The sequence below is a fragment of the Lepisosteus oculatus genome, chromosome 5, assembly GCF_040954835.1.
Source record: "Lepisosteus oculatus isolate fLepOcu1 chromosome 5, fLepOcu1.hap2, whole genome shotgun sequence".
Taxonomy (NCBI): Eukaryota; Metazoa; Chordata; class Actinopteri; order Semionotiformes; family Lepisosteidae; genus Lepisosteus; species Lepisosteus oculatus.
In genome coordinates this window covers 45,729,783-45,755,577 of record NC_090700.1, presented here as the reverse complement: position 1 = coordinate 45,755,577, position 25,795 = coordinate 45,729,783, and the positions used below count along the sequence as shown (strand labels likewise).

At 40.8% G+C, this 25,795-nt stretch overlaps 1 protein-coding gene across 2 annotated transcripts in view; it reads left to right on the top strand.

The window, feature by feature from the left end:
- LOC102682561 (protogenin A) overlaps window positions 1–25,795 on the top strand; it is a 59,988-nt gene that overhangs the window by 9,657 nt on the left and 24,536 nt on the right. For both annotated transcript variants that reach the window (XM_015343073.2, XM_006628778.3), the window contains exons 3-10: window positions 13,093–13,237; window positions 13,693–13,826; window positions 14,323–14,460; window positions 14,872–15,030; window positions 15,452–15,611; window positions 16,037–16,284; window positions 20,860–21,024; window positions 23,055–23,360. In XM_015343073.2, the coding sequence (XP_015198559.2) occupies window positions 13,093–13,237; window positions 13,693–13,826; window positions 14,323–14,460; window positions 14,872–15,030; window positions 15,452–15,611; window positions 16,037–16,284; window positions 20,860–21,024; window positions 23,055–23,360 (1,455 nt within the window). The remainder of the gene's footprint in view (window positions 1–13,092; window positions 13,238–13,692; window positions 13,827–14,322; window positions 14,461–14,871; window positions 15,031–15,451; window positions 15,612–16,036; window positions 16,285–20,859; window positions 21,025–23,054; window positions 23,361–25,795) is intronic.

Sequence of the window (25,795 nt, the reverse complement as noted above, 5' to 3'; positions counted from 1 at the left end):
AAGCAGTTGGTTGGTGTTTTTGTTTTCTTGCTTGGTTTGCTCCCTAAGTCAATACAGGATGCAGGGGGCAAGTGAAGCCAGTTGCTGTGGTGTGGTTGGTGATGTGGGACACACTCTTGACTGAGCATGACTGCTTTACATTTGTTGCTTGTGTCCTAATCCATTTTCCCTTGATCACAGCATGTGGTGCTTTTTATGGGCATTTGCATACAAAGTAACAAAATGAACCCTTTTGAATCCCTGTCTTCGGCAAGTGGCAGTCAGGCCTGGAATCCATTTTAATAATTAGACTGGCCTGAATAGAGTGTGAAATGTAGTGTGGTGTTTATTTTAAGCTCATGATCTGTGAATTTGTTACCACCGCTAATACTCGTGTTCTCTGAATGTTTTTTTTTTGCTTCTTAAGCAAAACTGTTGATAGACCCTTAGAAAATGAACAAAGGCACATAAACCACACAGAGTAAATTTGATAAGTTTAATCACAAATGTCTATATCCCTTTTATTGTAGGTACGATGGGAAACAGTTTTAGACAACTCTTCTGGCCACTGGGCATTCACATACGCGCAGCGGGCAATCGAAAAAATCAAAACAGCATTTTTGTTTTTTTCGGGGCTTTATGATTTTTAGTTGCGATTTTTATCGTCAGATTCCAGCGTGTGTAAGAGCACCCTCTTTTTGGGTGGGCTGGCGGGGGAGAGAAAACTCTTTCCTGCCTTGGACAGAGACTGTAGAAAGAGCCGGTGTGCTACGGGTGCACACTGAGTGGAAAGTAATTAGCAGGCTTCGGTGGCGGAAGACCCATCACACAGAAGGATTTGGGAAAAGGGCACTGGGAAAGAGCTGTTTCGTCCTGGTTGTGCTCTGCAGCAGATTTGAGCCCTGTAATTTGTCAGTTCTGATGTACTAATATGCTGAGCCGTGTGCGCGGAGATCACCACAGCTGTCTGGCTGTGAAACAGACGCAGTTAGAATCAAGGACTCCTCCACTGGATGTAATAAATTTCAAGCGTCAGATCTGGGGCTTAAGCTCCTGGCTGTGTCTGAGTGAGCATGACAAGTTGCTTGTGATGAAATAGGACCCGCTACAAGTTTCTCCTCTTCCTTCATGCTCATGGTCTTAGTATTGCTCTGATACGGTGTGTTGGAGGGCCTAGTGGACTAGATTACTTGTGTAGTCGTGAGCATGTATGTAGACAGTTTTCTACAACAGAGAGAGCTGGTAGCCCACAGTGTGGCTATTTTTTTCTTCCAAAAATCGAAAAGGTTTTATTTCATGTCCAAAAATTACATCCTTAAATTAATCTCTCAGATTACTTGTTTCCTTTATTGTTCCAAATGGGAAAATTGCTTTGGAAGCAGGTAAAAGATATAACACAATACACATACCCATTAATGTATAAGATGTGATTTTATTTGATAAATCAAATTGGGGTTACATTTTAATACTTTTAGATAGTTCATTTTTTGCTGAATTGACAGTCGTTTAGGGAGGGTGTTGTGATTGTGAATTCAGATACAGTATTGGCACCAGCCTTCACACTGCCATGTGGAAATTCTGTTGTAAACCATCCCTGAAACAGAATTAAAAAAAAACGAAAGTAGACAAAAATGCATACGCAATTGGAACTTTAAATGTTAGTCAGTACTAGTATTTGGTGAATCATTTGGTTTTGGCACATCATTTTTTGAAGCAGCAGGGTTATGGAAGGAGAATCTGCAAGGTTCGGTATCAGTGTTTTCAGTCATTCATTTGGCAAATTGCTCCAGTCTAAGAAGTTTAGGCCAAGTCAGAGCCTTGCTTGAGAATCAACCTTTTTTTTAATCAGGACGAACAACAGCCACACAAGTTGAAAGGCTTTGAAGCAGGCTAAAGTGCCTAACTGGTGTCTCCCCTGTCATTTCCTGTTTTTTAACACCATTGGGAATGGAAAAGTAATGAAATGGCCCGAGCGAATTAGTTCTGCTGTGCACATAGCCATTGTCCTGTTGACTGATACTTTCAGAAAGCTTCTACATTGAGACTGATGTTTCTCCAATTCCAATAGTGGAGCACAGAACTTGCTAAGTGATTGCTTTATTTAAATAACCATTAAAAGTCATTTTAAAAAATGTATTTCTAATTTTTTAACATAATTGTGAATTAAAGAACCTTCTTTAACAGGGAGGCAAGGCTAAGCTTCTGAGCTCGATTGTTTTTGCCACCAGCTGCTATTGTGGGCTTGTTCTGAAGTGGTACAGATTAAGACTACGGCAAAGGACTCGATTCTCTGTTTTACCAAATTAAGGAAAGTAAAAGAGAGAACCGTTAATTTGATGCCGTTTATACTTTCTTTGGCATACTTTGGTATGCATGGTCATGCTTTTGAACGAAGCCTGCTAAACGTATTAAAGCGAGATGCTTGCAGCTAACCCTCTGAATACCATATTACGGTGAAACGTTACATTTAAGGAGGTTTTAAGGCCATTAAATAGATGCAATAAAATTAACTTTTAGTTTCATTAAAGTGTTTAAAGGAATCAGGTTATGTGGGCTCTCTGTCTGTTAATGGCCTTTATGATTTGCATAACAACAATCTCGGGGTTTGTGTGTGGCCTGGGTTCCTGGAGACACCTGAAGTTTGGGCTTCCTCTCCACTGCGCCAAGGCCTCTTGCTCTCCCAGGGGGAGCCGTGCTGCTTCCAGTCCCCTGTAGAAATCCGGAGCGCTCGCTCGCTACTGCTCACATGGATTCCAGTGTTTTAAAATTTCCAAGAAACCGGCAACATGGCATGTCAGCACTGAGGAGAAGGACAGCATGGCGGCCGGCATCTCTGAGGGAACATTTGTTTCAGTGTGACCCGGCCACTGACCCACTGTTTCCTCTGCTGCACGGTTTAGCAGGGCACAGCTTTCTTGTGTAACGGGCACAATTCAGAAGATTAGCAGTTAACTTTCAGGCAGAAGAAGGTATTTTTGGGGGCGCAATGCCTTAAAGCCTCTTTTTATCGTCTTCTTTTAAGGAAAAATTGCTGTGGGAACACAGTTTCTAATTTGCACATGAGTTTCATGTTAATGGGTATTTTTAGACTTTAGCCTTTTTTGCTCTACTAACCCTTATTTATTTCTCTTCTCATTAAAGACTGCAGAGGTGGTAATTATATTAAGGCTTCAGACTTTTAACAGATTTAATTCACTCCTTCAGAACAGTATTGGCTACAAAGGAAGGATAACCAAGATTCATCAATACCATTTAAGTTTAATAGCCTGGTACTTACTGAAGGGCTCTTCAGATCGAATAAGTAGGGAATTAGCGGGTTTTCTTTAAATAAATGTTGAAGATGTACAGTATGTGAATGAATGTATTTCAGTGTTAAAGAAAATACATGATAAAGCCTGATGTGGCTGTCCTGAAAGCCGCAGTGACAGAAATCAGCAGTGAAACCTGCCTTTAAAGCAGGGCATTGCCCAGTATTAGTTTATTATGGAGCAGAGAATGTACACTAATTTTCTTAAGGAGAAGAGATGTTGCAACACCGAAGTCTCCAGCATTCCCTTCCCTGCCCCATGTCACTGACTGGCTGTCTGCAGGCAGCCAGAAGGCGCAGTTTGCTGTGGGCTGTGGAGCCGAATGGGCCCTGCTTTACTAAGCTATGCTCCAGCAGAGATTTGTTGAGGGCAGAGGTGAAAGGTGAGAGGGCAGTGGAAGGGGCAGATGGCCCAGATCCGCTTTTATTTGTGCCGGTGGGATTTTCTGAAACGTTTGTGCTGCGATTATTTAAAAGATCTTGCTTTGAGAGCAAATCTGTTTTGTTTTTTTTTACTTTTCTTTCTGTCCATGCCCTTTCTTAAACAACCTAAAAATGTATAAAGTGAGCAGTCAGATCCTGTTTATGTGCTGGTGTCACTTGAGTTTCTATTTGGGAAGATGCACTGCATAGAACAAAGCAGAGATGTCTCCCATGGATGAAATATAATTAGCAAAAATGCGAAAAACTGGATTTATTTGAATGTTGTTTCTTATTTTTGTTGTGTGCTTCAGTCTTGGATTTGTCTGTCATGTAAGACTTCCGTATTTAAGTTTTTCGTGAGGTGATGTTATGTAATGCAATGCTCTGAGCCAAGTGTATGTCACAAAATAAAGTGTGGTTTAAACATTCGCTGCCACTTCATCGCCTGAACCAATATTAGCCCAGATTAAGGATCTCTCTTGCTTTTTACTTACAAAGTTTTTTTTTAATATAGATGTTACAATGCTTATTTTTCTTATTTATGATTTGAGAATTAACATGTCTAAGGAATTGAAACAAATATTGTATTTAACACACTAAAAGCATTCAGGTGCAATTTTGCATGATTTTCTGTGGGGGTTTTATCCTCTAGAACGACAGTAATTTAGTGTGGTATGACATGCTTAAGGAATTAAATCTAAACAAATTTCTTTTTGCAGTATATTATAGCTTGCTTTGTCCTTCACCTTATTTAACATCTGATTAAAAAGCACTAGACATTACAGCTGTCCCTGGATCCCATAAGTAAAAGGTCAGTTATGTGTTTAGTTTTAACCAAGGTACTAATCATTGTTCATTTAGCCACAGTGGGTATAGATTCCGCTAGTTTAGTTTTGTTGTTTTTCAATAATCAATGTACCCACACTGTTTCCCAACACTGTATTTGTTAACTGTTTTTTTAACTCTTTGATTTGAACATTTATCACAGTGCCCTTTTTCTGCCACTAATTTCATACCTGCCTGGTGGGAAACCCCTGTTGTGTAACCATGAGGAATGTGCTTTACTGTTGATTAGAGGTCAGTCTCACATTTTGCTCACCTCCAGAGCAGTTCAGGACTTTTAAGTGCCTAGCTTCTGACTCCCTCTTGCTTAATTTAATAAGTACTGGTCTGTGCGTCGAGGACATGTACATTTGTTAAAGGGATCAATGCCCTGATCCTCTCTCTGTTGGTGTGTCTTACACCACTTCAGATTCCTATAGCAGTGATAGTCTGTTTGTGTTTTACAAAAGGATCAGATAGCCCGGAACTAATTCTGTTAAAAATTTGCTACACTCTGGTGAAAAGGTTTATAAAAGACCGAATACAGTCTTACAAATGTAGCCATTTGAGAAATAGATTAACAAAATACCATTTAGACGAACCAAAGTATAAACTGCCCTTTCATGATTAGAAAACTATGTAAGCCAGATCTGTGGGTTCTGTGTGTACTCACACACCTCTAAGATCTTTGGTCATATACTGTATTTGTCATATTTGGTCAATATTTTTAGTTGCCTAACTTGCTTTGGGTTCATGTGTTTTAAATAATAGTTCTGTTGATGTTTTCTTAATAATCTATCTTCCCAATTCATGCAGGCAGAGTTGTTCCTCATGGAGTTGGGTGAGATGAACTGTGCTGAAAGTTAGGATTCTCAACAGACTGTGTGGCTACACCTACACATGTATAAATAAACAAATGGAATATAATTCACATTTGTTGAGATGCAATTTGTTAATATAATATTTTAACATTAGATGTTTATTTACATGAACAATTAAAAAATGTGGACCATAGGATCATTTTAGTGTTTACATTTTTATTTTAAAAATTAATGCAATTCCTGTTTACCAGCATAATGCTGGTGTTTGGAAGAAAGTATTGAAACAGTTTCCCAAGAATATCCCAAAGAGAGTTCTTTGAATACTACCTTTGCTAATATGCTTATTTTCAGCAGTTATACTGAAAATAGGCAGTGGAAAAATAGCGAGTCAGATCTAGAGCTGATATGTCAAAATGTCAACTGCAGTTTCAAGGGAAAATCCCTTTGCTCCACAGTTAAAACATGGGGATTTAAATGCGTTAAGAATCTGTCAAACTCCAATGCACTGGTAATCATTCACTTAAGGCCCATTCAATCACACTGGGATTTTTCCTTGTATTACAAGTCAGTCTGGCAGCATGGGCCTCATACAACTATTAATCATAGTTGGGGAGGTAAACTCAGTCAGAATTATGTGTATTTGAATGGAGGGTGACAGTTCAGCAATTTCTCTTTTGTATATAAATCTTCAGCTGAATCCTGAAGTTATTATCATGTTGTCGCTTAAATAAAGGAGGGGAACAGCCTAATGATCTAATATATGATTAAAAATCAGTTTGTACAATGAGTTTCGTCATTGTTGCTGCATTACTTTGTTTAGTGTTTTGGTAATACTTGTGTGTGTATTCCAAGCACAAGCACCTAGGAAACCATGTGCCCATTGACCAGATATGTTATTTATTAGAGATAACCAAGTCCTGAGTGCCAGTCGAACTTGTAAACTACTGCAGTATATCAAATAAATCAACAAAATTGTGGTTGGATGAGAAGCTGCAGTCCTGTTCAGTTTTGTTATCTGCAAATCAAACTATACAGGAACCATCAGTCCCAGCCACAATTATCCCAAGGCTGGTATGTTAAAAAGTAAATAATATTTAAAGATGTGGTCTGCGTCTGGACCTAATAGTTTTTATCAGCCTCAATATTTCTGGTAATTGTACATTTCTGCTGATGCAGAAATATACAGTACTGGGTCAGGAATTGTGAGTGCAAGGCATCCTAGCCTGATTATCTCCAGCAGCACATACAGTATTTTGCACAGAAAAGATGTTTGTTCTTAATGGGTAGCTGGCCTTGGATTGTTCCACTTTGTCAAAGTATAACATGTTCTTTGAGGTTAGTTGAATGAAGACCTTCGTCTTTTCCATTTTAATGAAGACTTGTCAGTGTACTTTCATGGTACAAGCAGCAGCTGTGCAATCAGACAAGATAACCTTGCACCTAGAAGGATTCAGTTCGGTACAGCCCTGATCCCTCTCTAATCTCGACTGCTGCCTCTTGTGATTTTCAGCTCTTATTTTCCATTTCAGCTCCTTGTTTTCTAAGACAGCCTTCCTCTCGGTCCCTGTGCACTCCTCTCTCCCTTTGCCAGTCTGCGAGGCTGTTGCAGTGATAACATGTATAGGATGGCTTTGGAAAGCAAACAGTTGTGAACAGTTCACATTCTTCCAATTAACCTGCGTGATACTGGAGCTTGGGAGACGCAGATGAAAGGATTGTCAGAACTGTCTTGAGGACAGTTCTGTACATACGAATCTGGTATTGCATGATGTAGCTTTGTGTGCTTTACCCTTATCTGACAGGGGTTAGTCAGATGGCCCAACTGACACCCAACAGCAAAGTCTGGAAACTGTTGAGAATCAGAATATTTTATTGTTGGTTTGAGCTGAAAAAAGATGTTTTAACTCAAACTGAATTTCTATCCTATCAATTTAAGATCTTGGATGAAAGCTGCGATTTATATTCTGCTTGATTCCCTTGCACTGAGTGTTTTCTGTTTCGGAATCCTTTGATTATTATCTGCTGGGATTTTCATTTACAAATGCTGCAAACTATTAAAAATCTTAGTTTTGAAGTGGTGACACATAGGAGCAGACAAATGCTATAGGTGGTGAATGTGCATCAACAGTGTAGGGTTCTGGTGCTTTCCTGAGGGAGAATGAGGTTGTGATTCCTGCAGTATGAAAGTTTAAAACCTGTGTTGGATATTAATCAAACTGGTAGTTATTCGTAATTATTTATATGTAATTAATTATCGTAATTAAAGAGGAACTGCAACGCTATTTCTATATTTTGGAATTAGAAAGAGTCTGCATTGGTGATTGCATTTCAAACCACCATAAGAGTAAAATGTACACAATAACTTGTAAAATCTCCAATTTATTTCACAAAATAGACAACATTTCCAGGTATGTGCAGTGCCATTTATATGACTCAGAACGAGGCAATCAAACATCCTGTGACGTGATGTGGCCTTATGACACTGGAAATAAACGGGCTTGTGAATACATCTCTTTGAATCCAAGAGAAATATTGTTGTCCACTTCCAGATGGTTTTACAGACAAATACTATTTTCTTCTTAACCCTACATGCTTCTTAACCCATCGTGTTGGAACAACCTCACTCATATTATTCGCTCGTACATCTCATTGCATCATTACTGTGACTTGTGAGCAGGAAGGGCCACGTCATGTAGTAACATAACATAACATCACTTTATTAGCCCTATACCATTTTTTGCATTAGTAATTCATCTTTTTGCATACCCCAGCTTGCTTTCCATGAGACACAGTCACACAGATAGGGAGAGAGAAGCTCGGGGTCAGGCGCAGATCCTGAGCCACAGAGCCACCATAATTTTTGCAAACTCTCGCTCTCGCCCATGACGAGACCAGGTGTTTGTGACAACATGGTGACTTACAGTACTTTCACAAATTTCACAGTTTTGTGGTTAGTTCAAAATTTTTCTATACTGTCAATGAATTTGATGTGTTACTGAGATTTAATAACCGGTCTAAGAAATTGGGACTGCAGTTCCCCTTTAAGTCAACATTATTTAGCCACTGACCTTAGCACACATTTTTTTTTGATAAGAGTATCTTTCCTTGGACAAAAAAAAAAACAATTTAGATGGAGATGTTCAGGGGAAGAGTTTCCGATTGATTGACTTAAAAAAAATGATTGAACAAAGATGTTTAGGGGAGGGGGGATGGGAGAGTAAAGGCTGACCTTAGTGACCTTTGGTGTGATCAATCTTTGTGCCTGTGGGTCAGTGTGAATTGTTGGGGTTGCTCTGGACACTGTTTACAGTTTTAAGGCCTTTCCTGATCTATCATGGTGTTGTAATTTCACAAAGGATAGTAGGTTTCCCCCAGCCTTGGGAACAAGCCAAGAAGGAGACCCCTTAGGAAAACAAATAAGAAAGGTTGTTCAGGGAAAATTGAGATAAATACACACAGACAGCAAGTAGGGCCAAAAGGAAGAGATATTTCACGAAAGCTCAGCGGGTTTTCAGCAGAAAGTCGACGTGCCAACAACCTCGTGTCTTCTAACGGCGATATTCTGTTTCGCTCGAGCGTGGCCGGCCTTGTGTGCCGACTGCATCGGAACGCAGTTCATCAGGAGGAGAGAAACCAAATCCCTGCCTGCCGTTGCTCCATGCTGCTTGTTGTCCTTTCATGCCCAGCTCTCTGCCTGGAGCCCTCATAGAGGCCCACGGCCGAGTAATCGACTCTGACAGCTTCGGCGAGTAATGCTGGTGTTTTTACTGTTTTGATTTGTACGCCGCAAAGTGGATTAGAGTGCTGATTGAAGGCCGGGATCCTGGAAATGAAATCCATTATATAGCTTATTAGAAGGCCTGCTGTGGTGGTGTGGTGGGGTGGGGGGGGCGTAGGCGGGGGCCAGGGAGGTTTTCTGGGAGTCCTCCAAATTATGATCAAACGGACAGTTTCTCACTGTCTCCTGCCACTCTTGGTTGATTGGTGCGAACGGTTTAATTAAAGCAAACCCCTTTCGGCTGTTGCCGTCTCTAGTCATGTCAGCAGTTACCGCATGGACATGCGTTAGTGCCCGTCAGTCCAGTAGCGGATTGAAAGGTTTGAGTCCGTCTTGGAGTGTGAAATAATCGACTGTCACATTTTAATATATAATTGATCCCCTGTCATCTCGCACATGACTACAGTCGGCTAATCAGTAATTCGCCGAGCTTTGTGTGGAGCATTATTTTCAGAGGTGAAAGGAAGGTTCCACTGTGATCGCACTGTTCAGCACAAGGCTTCTTAGCAATGGCCTGATCAATGCGAACGTGTCACGGCGATTTTATTAAATTCGTGAATTTCTTCGTCAGTGTTGGATTATTCCCGGGGCAACCAGAGCTTCTGTCGAGGCAAGTCCTGATTTAGTAGTTGACAGCAACATGGCTGGAGATCTCTCTTTCGGCAGAGGTTAAACATGAGACTGCGAGGAGATAGATTTCTAACAGTTCTAATCCAGGACTTAAAGGCTTTCCATTGGCTGGAAGATCGTTATTGGTAAAAAGAATCTATGGGCAGCCTGAGTGTTTGATTGTGGCCATTTTGAGCATAGGCCAACACCATGTAATCTTTCCCAAGTGCTGCCACTTGAAAAGCAGCTGTTTCATGGTGGACAAAAAACTCAAAATTATATATTCTGTTTATGTGCCATTAAGTTGTCAAGAGAGCTTACTATGAGCTTTATCACTGTAGCCTGACAGAGGCTATTTGTGTCTCTTAGCACTGATTTATCTAGTGAGTTACACTTGTATTTGTCATTGTGAAACTGAAATTTTCATGATCTAAAGGAGCACCAGTGTACACAACCTTTTGCAGATCTCATATTCAGTAATTTGGACTGGCAGTGGAGCGATCTTTGTTTCTGACAGGGCGATGCACCAGAAATAGAGTACTCAACATGCCTCTAATATGAACTACAGTATCAAAATAAGTTCCATGCCAGTGAATTCTGACTGTGTTATCAATAAGACTTTCGCCCTAATACTCTTAAGTGTAAGTGCAAATAATGAATATTCAAATCAAAAGTCTTAACATGCCACGTTACTCTTAATGAAAATAAATACAGTGAAAGTGAAGTATAAGAAATCATTGTCCTAGTCCCTTCAAGCAGAACACTTAACTATGCAGAGTCTGTGAACCTGATCTGTTTTCCAAATGGGCATTTCATGGCTTCTAGTAATCTGCATCCAGAGCTTTGCTGATGTTTTCCTGTAAGGAGACTATACTTATATCTCATTTCAAAGCAGAGGCAATATAAAGATGAACCCCATAATGCAGAACCCATTTAGTTCCTGGGTGGCATTGTTTTTAAGAATTACAGAAATGAGTTAAGTCCATTGTTTTCCTGCATTGTTTTTGCAGATTTGTCATTTTAAAGTGGACCTCACTTGCTGAAATTATAGATATATTTTCCCTGCCCTTTCAAGTAAGAAAGAAACACTTAAAACATTTACACAGTGATAATGAATAAGACGTACACTTCTAAATGATGTTTATTGGTGGATTTTGTTTCTGCCAGTGGTAATCATTCCTGTTTCAGCCAGGGATAGGTCAAGGCAGGGTAGGAACAGGAGTGTTCTGTACAGTTTTTGTATGCAAAAGGTAATCTGAGGACCCTATTATAGAGTGGGAGAGCCCTCCTCTTTCACCCCCAAAAACTGAACTGCACCAAAGCAGGACAACAAACTGACAAGATGCTCCAGTGTATTTCGGCCTTGGCTCTGTGCAGAAATTATAGGCAGATGTGGGTTTATTCACAGCAACATCATTTGAGTTGCAACGCATCATAAAAAGCTGTAAAAGTGAATTAGGGACTGTAGCTTCTTTTGGTCTTTGCACTCAAATGATAAGCCTGTGACTGATAAAAGCCAGGTTTATCGGAGAAAGCTTATCTCCAGTTACGATTCCTTGTTTTAGAGCTAGCCTGGGCCAGATCCAGAGACCGATAAGCATTTATTATTAGGTTTAGATAGCTTTTGCTGTTTGTCTTCCTTGTTTCCGATTGGTTTTGAAAACCATGGCAAAATCACTTTAATGGGAGAGAACAGCTGGCAGTTTCCTTTGCCTGAAGAGAAAAGGCATTAGTTGTTGGATTGAGTGTGTGAAAAAAAGACATCCAATTTACTTTGCCAGAACTTTTTCTAAAGTGGATTAACTCCCTGTGGTGTGGGGTTTTCTTGCTATTGAGACACTTGATGTTTTCTTTCAGGTGCCATAGAAAAAAGAACTGCTTCCTTTACCGTGACTTTTCTTTTCTTTTCACACGTGGCCATGCTGTAAAAAGTGACTCCTGGACATAATACTTATTTTCTATTGTTTTAATCACACTAACAAAGTGACTGGGATCCACACACTACTTTTCAGGAATGTCTGTCAGAGCTAATGATGATGAATAAAAATCATCTCAGTATTTAAATGGATCAGGGAGAGTGGGAGCTTGTTCTTCTCTTGTCAAACTGTTCTTTTTTAGGACTCTTAACAGCTTGGTGCCTACATTGGCATGTTTCTGTGTAGTTTTACACCAGGTTTCTTACCTGAAAAACACATCTGTGCATCTGTACAGTCCAAACTAATGTCACCTACCATTTTAGTTCACATTATCAGTCTGCTCTGTAGCTATTTTTGGCATTTTTTGCACTAAAGTACTGAACAGTATTAAACTAAAAATGCATTAAACAGTAATACGATGCAAAAATCTGTTTCTTGTCCGACATGTACTGTGCTTTCTTGTTTCAAGAGGTACTGTATGCTTGTATCTCCAATTCCCAGTACAAATAACTTTATAGTTAGTAACATATTTTTTGGATGACTGGAGTCACATTTGTTGTTGAGCTCTAAACTTCTAAATGCCGAACTGGTTTTAAAGTTTAAGCCATTTTCTTGGAAAAGTTATTTTTGCAATTATAGTAGAATTCTTTATGTTAGACCATCATTGGTTATTGATCAGATATTGCTTGCAGCTCAATAGAAAAAGCTGATTTCAGTAAGTGCCATTAGTGAACATTTTTGTGTCTGATTACTGAATAATGGCAGACTACTCTTAGTTTAATAATAGGAAGCAAATTGAAAAATAAGGTTTACACCACTGGAAGTGTTAATAAGGCAACATGCAGACAGAACTGACATTTCTAAGGGCAGTAAAGTAATTGTCCCAGATACATTCATTGATTTAAGAGCTTTGGTTCTGTGGTAGATAACATTCATTTCTTTGTTCATTGATCAGGGTTGGGGTTTATTTTAATTGTAAAGGCTTGTATTGATCTTCAGGTTAGCATGGTTATTTTGTAGAGCCTCTCTGATTACTTTAATTTTTTATATTGACAGGTCTTAACTATTTTCTCGCATAGATAACAGAAGTTCATAATAGTGGGCATTGATTCAAATCTCACTCATTGTGTAGGAGAAAATTTAAAAGTAGTGGAAATTGCATCTTTCTGTCATACTTTTAATGTGTCATCCCCAACTTTGATTTAAAAAGCTTTTTAGAGTTTGAGTAGAGTTTGAGCTTTTGGGAGATTTTTTTATTTGTAGTAGCAGGTGATGGCTTTCTGCAAGTGCCTGTCTAGGGTGCTACACAGCGGAGTGCCATGAAGGTCTCAGTGTTCAGTGTGTGTCAGTAGAAGCCTCACTTTGTTTTCTATGGCCACCAAGCCACCTTTTCATTTCATCATGTGCTTCGCTAACCAGGCTCTTTTTGCCCCGCAGGTATATCTACCTTTGAGATTCAGCCAGTGTCGACAATGGTAGCTGAAGGCTCGGTGGCCCGATTTGCCTGCAAGATAAATGCAAGTCCTCAGCCAATCATCACATGGGAGTTCAACCGGACCACTTTACCTCTTGCAACAGAAAGGTAGGGAGTGATCAGTTTCCAGATGGGTATCATCTGGCCACGTTTCCATCCTATTAGTTTCGTGGCTACAGCCTGTGGACTTGCAATTTTCCAACTGATTTTCAGTTAGAAATTGAGCACGACGAGCGCCGTGACTTCAGAAGAAGGGATCTCGTTTCATGCAGGTACATAACCTGTAACTGTAAGCACTCTTCAGTATAGATTCTACAGTGGAACAATACCAAAACACAGTTTGGTTGCATACAAGATGTCAAAAGATATTGTTAATAGATGCAGTTTGAATGCCTGTGTGAGTTTTCATACACTGTTCTGCAGCTTAAATGAACGTATGATTTGTCTTGCCTTTTCATGTAACATCCCCAAGCTCGTAGCAAATTCGTAGTTTCCAGTGGCTATTCCTGATCAGGAGTTTCTGATGATTCTGTGACAAGATCCTCTGCCTTGGTTTCCTATAGGATTACTGTGCTTCCAAATGGAGTCCTGCAGATCCAGGGTGTAGAGCAAGGGGATGCCGGGAATTATCGTTGTGTAGCTACAAACATTGCAAACCGCCGGAGAAGCGCAGAGGCAACACTGGCTATTACCTCAGGTATGTAGTGTTTTCTTCTCAGTGTCGAAAGTGGTGCTGTTGGACCTGTAGGTGTCACTCTTCCTTCTGGACTCAGTGCCCCAGTTCGGTAATGGGAGACTGTTTATTTTCAGGGGTGCCAGCTTTTAGATGAGAAATTAAACCAGAGTCCTAACTACTGTGTCATGAAAGAACCCACGGTCTTAACCTCTGCGTCTTGGCTAAATTCCACATTGTTCTTACTCATGGTGGCCCACCATAGTCTCCCCCTTAATTCCAATGAAAGGCCTTTCCTGACTTTTCTCCCCCTCACCTACTGTTTGGTGGGGGTACTGATGATGTGGTGGATGAAATGGATCCTTTTGTATATGCAAAGCCCTTCTGGGTTATAACGAAGAAAGTCATTATCATGATTGTTTTTATTATTGAAGCTAAAGCTGTGTCATTCTTTCACTGGGACTTTGTTAACATGTCATTTGGAACTTGGTGGTCCGATTTAGATGTTTTAATTTTTTAGTTTCAGGCCCCCGACCACTGCAAAGACCAAAAATTATCGCAGGACCTCAGAACATTACAACATCTCTACATCAGAGCGCTATCCTGGAGTGTGTGGCCACTGGAAATCCAAAGCCCATTATTTCTTGGAGTCGCCTAGGTAATCGGTGTTCGGTTTTAAGGTTGCGTTTGAAAGGCGGTCCTGATCATTGATTAAAAGTAGTTTCAAGCTCTTTGACACTGTGCAACGTATTGAAGTTTTTCAGTGGTGTGAGTTACGTACCTGTAACAGAAACAATGAAATAATGTATACTTTTAATTACCACTGGATGCCTTGATAGGTATTTAATTCAAATACATTCGTTTTTGAATTCGTAGTAAAGATATAATTGGGGTCAAAGAATAACGAACTTGGAAATGCATCACAGCATCAGTAAAACCATAGTCTGTTTTTTTTGTGGTATTCTGGAAGCAGAGAGGGTTTGCAGACTGTGTAATTATTGCAAGTTGTTTATTTCAGATGACTTGGTTCAGTAGTGTGGGCAAACTTGACTGTTCTGTATCCTAATAGACCACAAGTCCATCGACGTGTTTAACACCCGCGTGCTGGGAAACGGCAACCTCATCATCTCAGACGTCAAACTGCAGCACTCTGGGGTTTATGTGTGTAGGGCCACCACCCCTGGCACACGCAACTTCACTGTGGCCATGGCAACGCTCACTGTACTGGGTAAGCCTCTGCGTTCAGCAGCCTGCCCTGGCCTCAGAAATCCACGTGCGCCGGGCAGTGGAAAACATACGTTCATTTTTCGGTTTTGACGACCATATTCGCCGAAATTGGAAACACAGTGGGCCTGAGCCCTACCCCTTCTGTGTGGGCCCAGTTCCTCTGCATTATGCTTCTGCCAGTTCATTATTGAGCTGAAAGCACACGTGATATAAAATGTAATGCTGGAGGGATGTTGCAAAATGTTAAATTTGTGAGAGTGTTTGCTATAGAAAGCTAATACTTGATATGTACATGTTCTACAATTGCAAATGTGTGTGTATATATTTGAAAAAATCATATCAACCATAACCATAACCTTTCTTCATAGATTTGTTTTAGTTCGGTTTCCTTTATTTTTTATTTTTCCTCTTTCCGTCTCCAGCTCCCCCCTCCTTTGTGGAGTGGCCCGAGAGTCTGACCAGGCCGAGGGCGGGCACGGCACGGTTCGTCTGCCAGGCAGAGGGCATCCCCTCGCCCAGGATCACCTGGCTGAAGAATGGAGACAAGGTGCACTCCAACGGCAGAATCAAGATGTACAACAGGTAGGCGCTTCTGGAGCGGAAGCATGAAAATTAATGGTGTTGTAGCCAGTTGAGTTTTAAGTTATACCAAAAAATAGCTGCCAAATTTTCTTATACCAATCTGTGGTATTAGGCACTCATTTTCACTTCTGTATACTCACAATATTCAGCCACTGTAGTTTTAAAGTGTTAAATCCTTTTTGTCTGCTGTGGTGTCAAAGCCACAAGCATTGGCACTGACAAGTTATTGGCCAGAAAATCTGACAAAAGACAAAAAAAAGGAATCTTTGTGACAGAATACATCGTTAAGTGGGTGTGGTGGTATACTAACCTAGTAGCAGAACATAATGCATGTAATTGCATCTTGGGTTTATGGACTTTCATGAACTTTCATGGTCTTTCATGGTCAGTGTGTAAATTGACGAACGGGCTCTCCTTCTTCCTAGCAAACTGGTCATAAACCAGATCATCCCCGAGGACGACGCCATTTACCAGTGCGTGGCCGAGAACGACCAAGGCTCCGTGCTGGCGATGGCCAGGCTGATCGTGGTGATGTCGGAGGACAGGCCCAGCGCGCCCAGGAACATCCGCGCGGAGACCGTGTCCAGCTCCGCCATCCTGCTGGCCTGGGACCGGCCCTTCTACAACTCGGACAAAGTCATCGCCTACTCTGTGCACTACATGAAAGCGGAAGGTAAGCGGCAGATGGCCCTCTCTCTCCGCCACGCTCGGTGTCTGGATTGTTGCCATTCGTCTGCAAGTGCGTTTCTTACTGTGCTGGGAGGACGGCAGCATGTTTCTTCGCCAACACAAGGGAAGGGGCTCGCTCCAGTCGCACGCTCCACGAGCGTGCTGCTGTTGGCCGCGCTCCCGACACTGCTGTGACGCTGCCTAGAAACGCCTATTGATTTCTCTTGGTTTAGAGGAGGTGTTAGCCTTAGACGGCTTCGGGAAGGGGGGGTGGGGGTGGGGAGTGGTAGTGGGGGTGTTAGCAGGGCTCCACCAGCCCTTGGCCTGATTGCAGCCAAGCGCTACGTGTGCCACCTTCCCCGTTAGCAGTTCATTGAATAAACCGCCGTTTAAAATATGAACGCGTTTGCTACTTAAAAAGCAAAGCAAAACAAAAAAAAACAAAAAAACATCCCCAGTCCTGACATACTGTAGTCCAGCTTTTGTTTTTAGCAGTCTAATGAAACCCAGTCTGCCTTACCAGATGTCTTGCTTGAAGTAATTTGTAGCCCCCCGAGTTTTATAAACATTCCGCTTGGAATCCGCAACACCCTCAGTTCCTCAGAACCCGAAACGGAATGTGAGAAACTGACCATCTGTTGTTAATAGTGTGTTGCTGGGCAGAGGTCAAGGGAAAAGAAGGGCTTCCCCAGTAAGGCAAGAGCAGCGGCTTTCTCTGTGCAAACAGGGTTTGCCTGTTGGGATGGTCCTCCACCAGTCCGGTCATGTTTTGTAAGCAAATCCAAACCCTGGTTTTTATAATCCTGGAGCCACGGGTCCCGATGCAAGCAGCCAAATGGAAATGCATTAAATAGTGATGGAAACAACCCCCTTAACGAATTTCATTTAGTTTTTTCTTCTCCGTTCAGAAATAACCTCGTGACAGTTGTCCTTCAGCCGAATATGCTCTTTTATTCCTGTGATGAAAAAGCAGTCGCCAGAACCCCCTGGGCACAAGCTGGGACAAAAATCGCTGTCGTGAATTCTTTTTTATTTGATGAAGTGCCTGTAGAACTCGGAACCTAACAAAGCTTTACTTAACGACATTAATTTGACCATAACGTTGTTCTTATGTGTTCAAGTTATCCTCATCCATTGTGGAAGAAGAAAAAAACGTTCAGCAAAGGAACCACCTGCTAAAAAATGTATGCTTCTACCTAATGTAGAAAAACAACGTTCCTCTTCTTGAAATGCTGGCATCTGTCAAAGATTTAGTGCACTTGATTACAATTTATTACCACATTTTTGTCCTGTTTCATAGAGCAGGGCCATTAATATTGACAAGAATCATTCCAGCATTGCATTCTCTGTCTGAGGTCACAAACAGACAGCATGAAATGAATGGAGCTCTAATGAAAAGGAGGCCTAATTAAAGTGTGTGTTGGAGTGTGCTAATTCAACACTAGAGATTTTGTGAAGGTATTGGAAGAGCGCGGGTCTGGGTGGAAGGCAGTCTTTGTCTCCTATTATACTGCCTTTCATTAGCCCTCAGTATGAGGCCTAGCACTGTATTCACTTTCTAAACAAGGCCTATTCTGTTTACTCTTAAGGATCTTGTTTACTAGGTCAGAAATCGGGCCACGCAATTCAATATGAACAAGCAATAAGTGATTCTGTTGTGTGACCTTTCTAATCTCTGCTAATTAAAATGCTATCAGGCACATTCAGCAATGTGGGAAAATTTAATTGTGGAATTTGGCTTTAGCTGTGTTTATAAAAATTGCCTGTAAAGGGGAGGAACAAGTTTGATTAAGTTGACGGCTTTTTTTTCCTTGCCTGAGAATTACTCCTCAAGTATGTAGTTACAGACAAATCCACAAATTCACTGAAAGGAACAATGACATAAACCTGTCCCCCTTAAGCTTCAGTGATTATGTTTTAATTGGACTTTACTGGGGGGAAAAATAAGTTCTAAAAGGGATATAAAAGGTCAGAACCTTTTTTTGTAGTTTAAATGTATGCAAATCTTAACACTTTCTGGGAAGGCTTCTGTGCACAGAAAAGGGTGCTTTTGAGCATAGTAAAACTGAGATTAAAACATTGGTTTGGAGTGGACAGGAGAATTCCATTTTGTACTCTATTCTTTAAAATTACTCTATCTTTATAATTAATCTAAGGCTTTTTGTAGTCCCAAAGCCCTCATTGTTCATATAGTGCTTATGAAAAGTAGAGAATTTAGCAGAGATTGAAAGACACACAGGACTCTTATTTTTCTTTGTGTTTAAAATGGTAAAATAATTAGTGAACCTGACTGTTGAGGCAAACACAGCAACTATAAGGGAGACAAGTCTGCAGGTTTATTCAGTCTAGATTTTGCCCAATTAACTGGCCTCTGAAGTATGTGAATATTCGAGTTCTTGTTTTTATTGGTTAATTAGTTGAAAGATGTGACACCACTAATCCAAAGATATTGAAAATGTTGAAAAATATAATTAGTGAATGATCTAAAAGTATGAGTCAATATGGCATATTTATCACTTTATTAACTCTTAACTAGGGATCTTTACTTCTTCTGCATATTGTTTAAGTTTTCAGTTAATCAGAAAATATTGCAGTTTGGGAAAAGAAATGCATTTTTTATTAAGTAACATGTTTGGTTGAAATATGTCAGGCAACTGTAGGAAAGTGATTTTTTCTGTACAGAGAAACTGGTTTTGCATTACACTAAATAGTAGGTCTTCTCCCTTTAATACTTCATCTGAGACTCTTTAATTTGCTCGGGATGGGTATTCCTGTAGCACTCTTGTTACATGTTTGAACTGAAGTCTTTTTACTGAACTCAAAAGGGCCAAGTAACAACAGGTCAGAATTCCTGTTGATTTCTGTTATTAGTACCAGAGATGGGCAGGGAGGCATTTCAAACTAAAATCAGCAACTCAGATATCTATGGATTTGAAGTACATTAAAATTCTTAGAACCCCGATCCCAGCCGTGGATTTGGAGAACATTTTCAGAGGGAGTGGTGCTTTTAAACATTTTGTCTGCACCTGCAATCCTCCATATTTAGACTGAGAAAAAATCATTCTCCATCTCTGCATGAGCACCTCATTTACAATTCTCACTCTTCTGATCCAGACTTTTGAAAAAAAAAAAACAGATCCTTTGAAACAATATCCTTCTTGCTGTCAGTTGCCACTGCTCTGTATTTAGAAATCATGGATCTTTCTTTCCATGGGGTCTTTTACAAAGTGCATTGTTTTCCGGTAGTAGTACTCCAGTATCATATAGCAGGCTGATATTCTAGAGCTATCTTTGCTAGGTTGTAAGTCTTGAATGGTGCAGGATGTCAGTGCTGTGGTTACTGCTTGATGAACAGGTGTGGCTGTTTCATCTCCATGCTGAAATCAGCAAAGTGATTCCAGTTTTGAAGTGTACATTTGGCCAAACAGAGAATGAGGTGAAGAATGGCATGTTTCTTGGTTTTTGACTAGTTGCATAAATGTAAAGGAGAACAGGATGTCTCCACCTCTGTCCTTCGTTTAGCTAATGTCCAGTTATAGAAGTGAGTGAATGTTGCCTACCTTTGAATCCAGCTTGGAGTGATTACAATTAATTGCTTTAATTTTGTGTAGTACCTTCCATTCCAATGAATCTCCCAAGTACCTCACATATAGTCGGGAACACTCTTTGTCTGGTGCTGATGTGTGCACCTATGTGACGACTGGCAACAAATCTTGTGCAGTTTGCTAACATTGAAAAGAATTATAATTCATGTGAGCTGTTGAAGCGTTTGCTTAATAACTTGTACTGTGGAGATAGTGATCTCATATATCATTAAAAGACATGATTAATGACGATAAATATCAAGATGGAGGAGACCTTTTTATCTACCTAAACCAAGCAGCAGTGTGCTTTAAATAAAAGATGTGATGTGTACATTTAAGATGTGTACATTTTCAGCCACCGAACATTCAATCAACTGTTTTGTAAGGATGTTACTACCTCAGGTTGCTGGACCTGTTTTTGGTTCTGAATGGGAAAAGACTTGTTTTTTTTAACGAGCATGGAGGGCTCGGCATGGTTTTGTTCTGAATTTAGGAAACACTTGTGTAGTGAACACTGATGGATTTCTCCATTTGCTGTTTTTATGTGTGGTGAATATAGAGCTAAAGTTTCCACTGAAAGAAATTAATTGCATGATCCCTCACATTTCCTGACGCACAAGCATCTCATAAATGACACTTTCTGCCATGTTTGAGAGTTTCAGGATAGCAGCCCCCACGGTTGTATAGTGGGGAGTACTACTGAAAAAAGGAAAAAGGGGTACAGTCTGAACTATTGGCGACCACAGAGGTAATGTCCAAGCACTGTGTTGGGGTGTTTCTGCATGAGGTTTGATGCCTGAGCGTAATATAAGGAGAGGAGTGACACTTGGTGACTGCGCTATATCTGTTTAATTGCAATTGCTCTGGGAAACTAGCAGCGGCTCCAAGTCTACTATACGGAAATGTGCTGAGTGGGTGCAACCCTGGCCTATTAGTGTAAATACTGTCTTCCAAAGTGCCGACTGTATTTTTCTCTCTCCCTCTCACCAAACCAGGTTTAAACAATGAAGAATATCAAGTGGTCATTGGAAACGACACGACCCGGTACATTATTGATGACCTGGAGCCAGCTCGCAATTATACCTTTTACATCGTGGCCTACATGCCCATGGGAGCCAGCCGCATGTCAGACCATGTTATCCAGCACACCTTGGAAGATGGTGAGTAGCACTTAGGCTCCCTCCCAGCCTGCTTCCCGCCACAGTCGCACAGGAAAAGAGCTGGGGGTGTATAATCGCCTTCAATTTCCATGCTTGCTATTGAGCTCCACTGGATCTGGGATCATTATTTAGACTTGCAAAATGGCAGAGCCTGATTGGAAAGCCAATTTTAAGCCTCGGTAGCCTGTCACTCTGTGTTTGTCTTGCAATTAAAAGAAGAAAGTTGGTTCTTAGGATTGAAGTAATTCTGTTTTCTTGGTGTTAAATTAATTGTAACTCTAATGAACAGTGTTAACTGTAATGGCGATTGGGCTTCATCTTGAATGTGCTGTATGTACAGTCCTGCTGGACTGGAGTCCTATTGCCCTCTAGTTTAGCCAATGCATTCCTTTCCTCTAGATGACAATTAAGCTCTTTAGCCTGTGGCTGTGTGTCAAAATTGTAATGTTCTTTCAAAACTGCCAAAGTAATTAAATCTCCATTTGAGGTTTATTTTCTGTGGGGCAAATAGAGGTCAGTTGCCCCAGAGAATGACTTTTGAATTGGCTTTTAATCAGTTAGGCAAGAGGACAAATACATTGTACGCTCAAGACATGTCTGTATTTAAACACTTTTACAGTGCTGACCAGGTTACAAGCAGTAATGAATTGTATAGTACATCTGTACATTAACGTTGGAGGTCTTAGAGTATGCATAACAATTGTGATTAAAATTGAATGTACAGTATGATGTGTCAAAGTCCACATTAATTATGCTTTATTTTCTATTGTTAATAAAAAAAAAATCTGGCATCTCACACAGTATCTTACAATTTGTTTATAATATGTTGCCTGTGCCTTAGTAAACTTTAATTTGCATCCATTTAAATAACTTTTTTCTGATTGTAATTTTATCACCAGATTGAGAGTGAACGAAGGTCACTATCTTCAATTCATTTCAATTAATAAAATTAAATTCTTTTCTGAATCTGCTCATAGCAGACATTGTCTTAGATTCCTTCATCATGATTCAATGTAATCTCAAATTTAGCCTCCTGCAGCTGACCAAGATTTAAGAATTGTCATTTATGAAAGTACATTTCCAGTTCATGATTCGGAATTGACCGTTTCTGCTGTTAAGTGCTTATACCTGTGACTGAAAGTGTTAATGTTGACCTGTTGCACATAAATAGACTATCCTAAATTGAGCACTTCACTGCAGAGAGGCATTTCCCAGCCAGACTTTTTTAACTTATCTGAAGTTTGATTTACAGTAAGTAATCCAGCTAATTGAATTTGTCTGTTGAAAAAAATCCTAGAATTACAAACAAGTGAAAGATGGAAGAGCACAACATTCAGAAGCTCTACTTTTGTCAACGTGGCTTTCAAAGTTCTGCAGAGTGAACTTGGAACTTGGAAGTGGGTTGTTTGGCGCCTGACCTTGAAGGAAATTTTCTGCAGGATTGTTTTTCTCCGGTTTCTCAGTTCAAATCGTATTTCTTAGTGTGCGTTGCGTGACATCTTAAAAGGGAAATAAAATGGGCACAGCTTAACTCTGTAACTGCTGCTGGGTATAAAATCTTTTGCAACATCTGTATACAAAGCAGGCCATAGTGTAATAAGAGTCAAATGTTAATAATGCTTCCAAATTTAAATGCCTAGGTCAGTATGTTTTTTTTTTCATTATGCAAGCACTTTGTTGTACAACAAAGCAAATTCACCTGAGGGCATTTATCCTAGTTGGCCCAAAATCAATTGTTTTTAATTCAGTTTGAACACTGATTTCTGCTGCAACATTTTAACTACTTTCTAAGAGTATCGGTCTCATCTGCCACAACGTTCCATTAAAAAAGGAATGCTCAACACTCATAATTAACCCAAAAGAAAGAAACCTTGTTGGTTTCTTGCTGGTGCCTGCCCATTGGTTGGTGCTCTATTATGGAGCTTCAGTCCATGTGTGCTTTGAAGGGCAGAAATGGTAGAATGGTTCAGCTGCTGTCAGCGTATCGTTTGGCTCTCAGACGGGTAAGTGTGGCATCTTTTTTTTTGCAGTCCCGCTGCGTGCCCCAGAGGTCAGCCTGACGAGCCGCAGCCCCACGGACATCCTGGTGTCCTGGCAGCCCCTACCTGCCAAACTAAGCCGCGGGCGCATCGAGTCGTACCGCCTGTCTTACCGCACCAGTACGGAGAGCACGGTCACCTCTCTGGAGGTCCCAGGGCACCGGACCCAGCACCTCCTGCAAGCCCTGGAGCCCGACACCATCTACCTGCTGCGCATTGCCGCAGCGACCCGCGTGGGCTGGGGGGAGCAGTCTGTCTGGACCTCACACAGAACCCCCAAAGCCTCCAGTGCTAAAGGTACACCACTCCCTTCTTATCTCTAGCTCAGCAGGTTCTCTTCCTCCATCCATCCATTTTCTAACAGCTTCATCTGGTTCAGGGTCGTGAGAGAGCCAGAGCCTATCCCAGCAAGCAATGGGTGCAAGGACACCACTCCATTGCAGGGCACACACTCACACCAGAGCCAGTTTTCCCAGAAGCCATTTAGCTTCTCATTATGTCTTTGGACTGTAGGAGGAGACCAGAGCAACCAGGGGAAACTGGAGAACATACACACTCCACCAGATAGCACACCAGGTCCAGAATTGAACCCAGGGCCCCAGTGCTGCAAGACAGTGGTGCTAAACGATGCGCCACCTTGCTGTTCTGTTCTCTCCATCTCTTTAAATTATCCTCAGCCTGAGATCTGGGTAGAACTGGTCTGTTTAAGTAAAGATTAGCACAGGTATGCCATTAAGAGCTCAAGTGGAATGAAAACCAATAGACCCTGAAGCAAGTAAGGACTGAAGCTATGCAGCTTTCTTACAGAAGAGCAAATAGAAAAGAAAAAAAAGAAAAAACATCTTAAGTAGCTAGCTTCACATGTAATACTGTTGTGTATTACATGTTTTTATATCATACCTTTGTTATATTTAAGATTATGCCCTCTTTTTGATTAATTATACACGTTTGTGAATTTCTTAAAAATGAGGTATCCATCAATTCAGATTCCTCTAAGTTCCTCTGAAATTAAGTTCAGTTCTTAAACATAGGTGATGAAGAGGAAAGACATGGACTATAGGCTCATGTTGTCTTTAGGAATGGAAAACCTATGAGCTTTTTAAGGGTCTCTTAATGAAATGTGATACTTTGTACATTCTTATTCTGTGTATGTGAGTGGGAATGTTCTTATGCATTAGTGGTTTCTCGTCTGGATTAGTATTGGTCCATCTGTATTTTAAGAAGTAGCTCAACAGTAGTTGTGGCAGGGGTTTTTACTGAAAAACATCATTCCCTTTTTTATGGGGGTGTAGTAAGGCTAAAGCTAAAAGTTAAACTAGCCCTTCACATGAATTAAATTTGGAAAACTTTTGCTTCTGGATACAAACACGCATTAAAGAGTGGTCAAGCTGCTGGGAAGAAATTGCTCTAATAATCTTGTTAAGGCATTGCGTTTGTTACCCTGTGACCTCTGCCCTCTACTGTCAGTAACATCAGAATGGCCTCAGTCATGGGTCATAAAGAGAAAGACCGAGGCCTCTGTCTCAAAGGAAGAATAGGCCTGTTTCAAACCAAAATCTGTGCTAGAGAGGGGGGAGGGGCGCGCATTCCCAACTCCAGCATTTTCTGCCTGACAATTAAAGTTCATTTCAGAACCTCAGGTAGGGAAAGAGATTATGTGAGTGGACTGTCCCATTCAGCATGAAAGGACCCATAGTCTTTATTCCCCCAGCACACTTTTCTTATTCCAGCGGGCTAGGCTCTGACTCTCCCGACACTGACGATAGATGTGTTTCTTAGGGGTGGGGGTAGGTGGTGTGCACGTGCTGGGTCTGTTTTTTCCATCAGATAAAGTAAACAGCAGGGCGCTCAGAGAGCAGGAGAGAGAGGCAGACGCCAAAATGTCCTGCTCTATAGATTAATTGCTAAAATTTGTATTTTTTTTAAAGAAAAACTATCAAGATCTTTGGATTTGTCCAACACAGTTGTTTAATAAGTGAGGTGTAAACTCCTGTGATCCGACACCTGTGCAGTAAGCCAATACTAACTCCATTCCACATTATTCCAACAGGATGTATCAATTATCAGATGTATGGTGTTGGGTCAGATGTCTTGTAGAAACACATTTCATAAACACAGATAACTTGTTTTGCAGTGACGTTTCCCTTTGCTTTAGAAGATTCAGAGATTAACATAGATGTTTTCATGCATTAAAAAAATAGCGCCATCAATACAAAGACCGAGTGAGAATGTCATTTTTGTAACATCAGGTGTAAGCAGAAGCAGCATTATTGGGCAGTTTCCCTTGAAAAGTGTCCCTGGATAAAATCTGCATAATGAAGGCAAACTGGCCTTTCCCAGCGCAATGCAGGGACCTGCCCTGTGGACCAGGAGGTGACAGGGGGTGCAGGGGAGGTTTGAGTAATGCACTTTTTTAAAGAAACAAAGAGCGCATGAGTAATGATGACTTTCCCCACACTACTTCACAAAGCTTGCAAAGTGGTTGTCGTTAAGGGCAGCTTACGTTTATGAAAAAAAAACCAACACATCCCCATCAATATGAGAGCCTGTATCAGTCACAAAAACTTCTCTCCTTTATCTCCTGCAACCCATCATGGGCTGAGACAAAATCGATACTAAAGGGATCAGCTCTTCCAAATGCATAGGCATAAATATACACCAAAGGAACAAGTAATAGGTTTATTCCATGCTAAGAAAAAGAAGAAAGAAAACACAATGTTTCAGCTGTGGGG